Source organism: Myotis davidii, unplaced genomic scaffold (assembly GCF_000327345.1).
Source record: "Myotis davidii unplaced genomic scaffold, ASM32734v1 scaffold609, whole genome shotgun sequence".
Taxonomy (NCBI): Eukaryota; Metazoa; Chordata; class Mammalia; order Chiroptera; family Vespertilionidae; genus Myotis; species Myotis davidii.
Window position 1 is genome coordinate 3430479 of NW_006300164.1, and position 3706 is coordinate 3434184.

Below are 3706 nucleotides of genomic sequence, written 5' to 3' on the forward strand. Positions count from 1 at the left end.
AGGCTCTGAGAGAGGAGGGCTGATCAGCTCAGCACACCCACCCTCCGCAGGTGCCTAGAGGGGTGCGGCACCCGCCATGCGCTGCCGCAGACTGGCCCTGGGCCTGGGCGTCTGCCTGCTGGTGGGCACGGCCCTCTGCGCTCTGTGGTGAGCATGCCCAGGGCGCCCTCCAGCCCCACCTCAGACTCCTCTCTTGGCATCTCAGCCCCCAAACCTGACCCGTTCAGGGCATGCCCACCTCTCCCGGCACAGCGGTCCCCCAACCCCAGGAAGACCCAACGAGGTTTCTAGATTTTGCCTGGGGCTGGCCTCCTGGCCTTTGCACGTGCTCTTTCCTCTGTCTCGCCGTCCTTCTAGCCCCGATGACCAGGAACTCCTGGTGATGCCCCCAGTTTGGCCGATGCGTTCCTGGGCAGCCCTCACCACAAAGGCCCCCCTCGTGTGTGCAGGGCTGGAGTCAAGAACACCCCTGCCCCAGGGATGAATGACTTCAGGGGTGACTAGTGCCTGCATGCTGGACGACCAGGAGGCCTTGTCCCTCGCGGTCAGCCAGACCAGGGCGCCATGGGGACCGCAGATGCTCCCCGGGCCCTTTGCTCCCCCTACCAGTGTGCACCAAGGGGGTTCCGGCCTCTGGGCCCTCGAATCAGCGGTGGTTTTCCTTCCCAGGGTATATGCCGACGACTGGCTGCCGTTCTCCTATGTCCCCTACTACCTCCCCTGCCCGGAGATCTTGTAAGTACGCGGCTGGGAGAACTGGGGGCCCGGTGGGCTGCACGGAGTGGGGGAGATGGGGGTTTTAAGGCCACTCTGTCTGCAGGGGCTTGGGTCCTAAGCTCACAATCAGTGTGGTGAGTGTTTGGTAATTTATGGGCTGCCCTGTTTCAGCGTCTGTCCCTGCAACACCCGCTCCGCAGCCGGGCCTTGAGCATGTTGCGTAGCTCCGAGCCCCACTTGCCGCATCTTCAAGATGGGATGGTCCAGGTGCCCCTCACAGCTCCTGGGGTCACGGAGTGCCAAGGTGGCACCGGCCTCCGAGTGGGCGCTCAGGAAACAGTGCTTTGAGGACTTGACCATTTCGCTCAGCTCTGTTCTCAGTGGACTCAAGGAGCAAATTAACATGTGACCGAAGTCTGGTGCCCGTCACACACCTGACTTTGACAGCTCACCGTGCAGAAGTGGGTTGGGACAGAGTCCCGGGGGCATCCGGCCCCCGCCTTGTGTTCCATGACAACTAAAGGGAAGTTTAAAATCTGAGCACAGACTATTGATGAACAAGGCGTGTTTTATTATCATAAAAACATGAATATTGCATGGCCAGGGGGCTCAATTGGAGGGTCATCCCTGACACCAAAAGGTTGTGGGCTCAGTTCCCAGTCAGGGCACATAGCTAGGTCGTGGGGGTTCAATCCCGGGACTGGGTGCGTGGGAGAGGCAACTGATGGATGTTTCTCAGGCCGATGTTTCTCTCTCCTCTCTCTAAAATCAATAAGAACAGCACTGGCAGGTGTGGGTCGGTGGTTAGAGCATGGGCCCTTGCTCCGAAGGGCTGCAGGTTTGATCCCCGAACCGCCAGGGCTTGTGTGGGAGGCCACTAATCAGTGTGTCTCTCTCTCCCTAGCGCACCCCCTTCCCCTCCTACTGTCCTTTTCTCTAAAAAATCAATGCAAAATATATCCCCGGGTGAGGATTAAGATAAATAATAATAAAGTAAAACCAATAAACACATCTCCTCAGGTGAAGATTAAAGACATTTTAAGCACAGAATCTAGTAAATTAGGAAGTTGCAAAGCAGAGAAGACGTAGAAGCAGCCCTGGTGGGTCCCACTGACCTGAATTTTGCTCCCGTTTCAAAGTTCGCTGTGGCGTGTTGCTTGCTGTGCTTCCTAAAGGAACAGATTGGGCATCTAGTTGGTTCTGAAAGCAGAAAGGCTCCTTGCCGTTGTAAATGGTTGTGGCCTCCGATGACAACCGGTGGAACGGGAGCGGTAAACGGAACCTCCCAACAAAGGGAGGCCCGCGCCGGCCTCACGGGGGAACTTCACCAAACATTCAAAGGACGAACACGCCTTAAACCAGCCCAACAAACTCAAGAGGAAACACTCCCACGCTCACCTTACGAGGCCAGCATAGTCCTAATTCCAAACCAGATAAAGACACAGCAAAGAAAGAGAAGTACAGGTCTATATCCCCATAAACATAGCTGCAAAAATTCTAAACAAAATAGCAAACCGGATCCGGCAGTGTTTTAAAAAGATCATACATCATGCCCAAGTGGGATTTACTGCGGGATGCAAGGCTGGTACAGTATTAAAAACAGGAAAGCTGTGATCGTAATGTTTTTGCGATTTTACCCTGTTTCCCGGAAGTGGCTTTATTTTCCGGCCTGTGCTCGTCCTCTTCGGGGTCCCCGCCAGTTCATTCCACCGGGGCCCGGTTCCCGGTTCCCCAGTGTGCTGCATGAGTTCGTAATGCGCAGCCTTGGATATAAAGCTTTTGCTGTATTCAAGGTCCTTTTGTTTGATGTGTTCCCTTCCTGGGCCAGAGTCCATGGAGAGGTTCTTTTTTTAATATATTTTATTGATTTTTTTTACAGAGAGGAAGGGAGAGTGATAGAGAGTTAGAAACACCGATGAGAGAGAAACATCGATCAGCTGCCTCCTGCACACCCCCTACTGGGGATGTGCCCGAAACCCAGGTACATGCCCTTGACCGGAATTGAACCTGGGCCCCTTCAGTCCGCAGGCCGACGCTCTATCCACAGAGCCAAACCGGTCAGGGCGGGAGAGGTTCTTTTTGTTGTTGTTACTCCTCACCTGAGGATATTTTTCATTGATTAATTTAGAGACAGTGGAAGGGAGGGGGAGATACAGAGAGAGAGAAACATCGATGTGAGAGAGACATCGATTGGTTGCCTCCTGCATGTGCCCTCACCAGCGCCAGGGATCAAGCTTGCAGTCGAGGTACCTGCTCTTGACCGGAATCGAACCCAGGACCCTTCAGTCTGACACTCTATCCACTGAGCCACACTGGATACGGCCAGAGCACACCCCACACCCCCTGACACTGCCCCTGGGCCCCTACTGGCAGGACCAGGAGCTAGAAAAACTAAGACCAACCCTCCCCGCAGCTCCCCATGCCTTGGATGGCTCCCAGGCCTCTTTCCCACAGGCCTCCATGGGTCCCCTTTCCGCTCCCAGCCCCCCTCTCCCTTTGGCCCGCCTGCGGTCCCGTCATCACCCTTGGCCGAGCATTTTTGCTATGTTTTTTTCCCTCCGGTTTGTCCATCTTTGGGTTTTACCGAGTTATTTTTCTGGACACCAACCACCCTGCCACTCGGTGACCCTGGGCAGACGCTTCTGTCGCAGCCCAGCCCCTGCAGAGCGGGCAGAGCCGCGGGGAAGGTTCCGGATTGTGCCTGCCCTGTGGGTGCTGGGTTAACCTCAGCTTCTTTCTGCCACCGCCTGGCACTGACGGCTCTCTCGCCTCTGCCCACAGCAACATGAAGCTGCAGTTCCGGGGGGAGAAGCCGTTCCAGCCCGTGGCACGGTAAGCAGACACCCCCCTTGTGGCCCGGGGGGTGGGGGGTGGGGCGCCTCCCTCACCACTGGCCCTTCTCGGTCGCAGGTCGCAGTACCCTCAGCCGAAGCTGCTGGAACAGAGGTGGGTACAGCCTGGAGGCCGGGGAGGAAACGGGGAAACGGGG

At 56.4% G+C, this 3706-nt stretch overlaps 1 protein-coding gene across 2 annotated transcripts in view; it reads left to right on the forward strand.

Annotated features, from left to right (window-relative positions):
• The first annotated feature begins 6 nt into the window (after positions 1–6).
• The window catches only part of GBGT1 (globoside alpha-1,3-N-acetylgalactosaminyltransferase 1), a 5686-nt gene continuing 1986 nt past the window's right edge, over positions 7–3706 (forward strand). For both annotated transcript variants that reach the window (XM_006776536.2, XM_006776537.1), the window contains exons 1-4: positions 7–147; positions 670–735; positions 3499–3549; positions 3628–3663. In XM_006776536.2, the coding sequence (XP_006776599.1) occupies positions 77–147; positions 670–735; positions 3499–3549; positions 3628–3663 (224 nt within the window). In that variant the 5' untranslated portion in view covers positions 7–76. The remainder of the gene's footprint in view (positions 148–669; positions 736–3498; positions 3550–3627; positions 3664–3706) is intronic.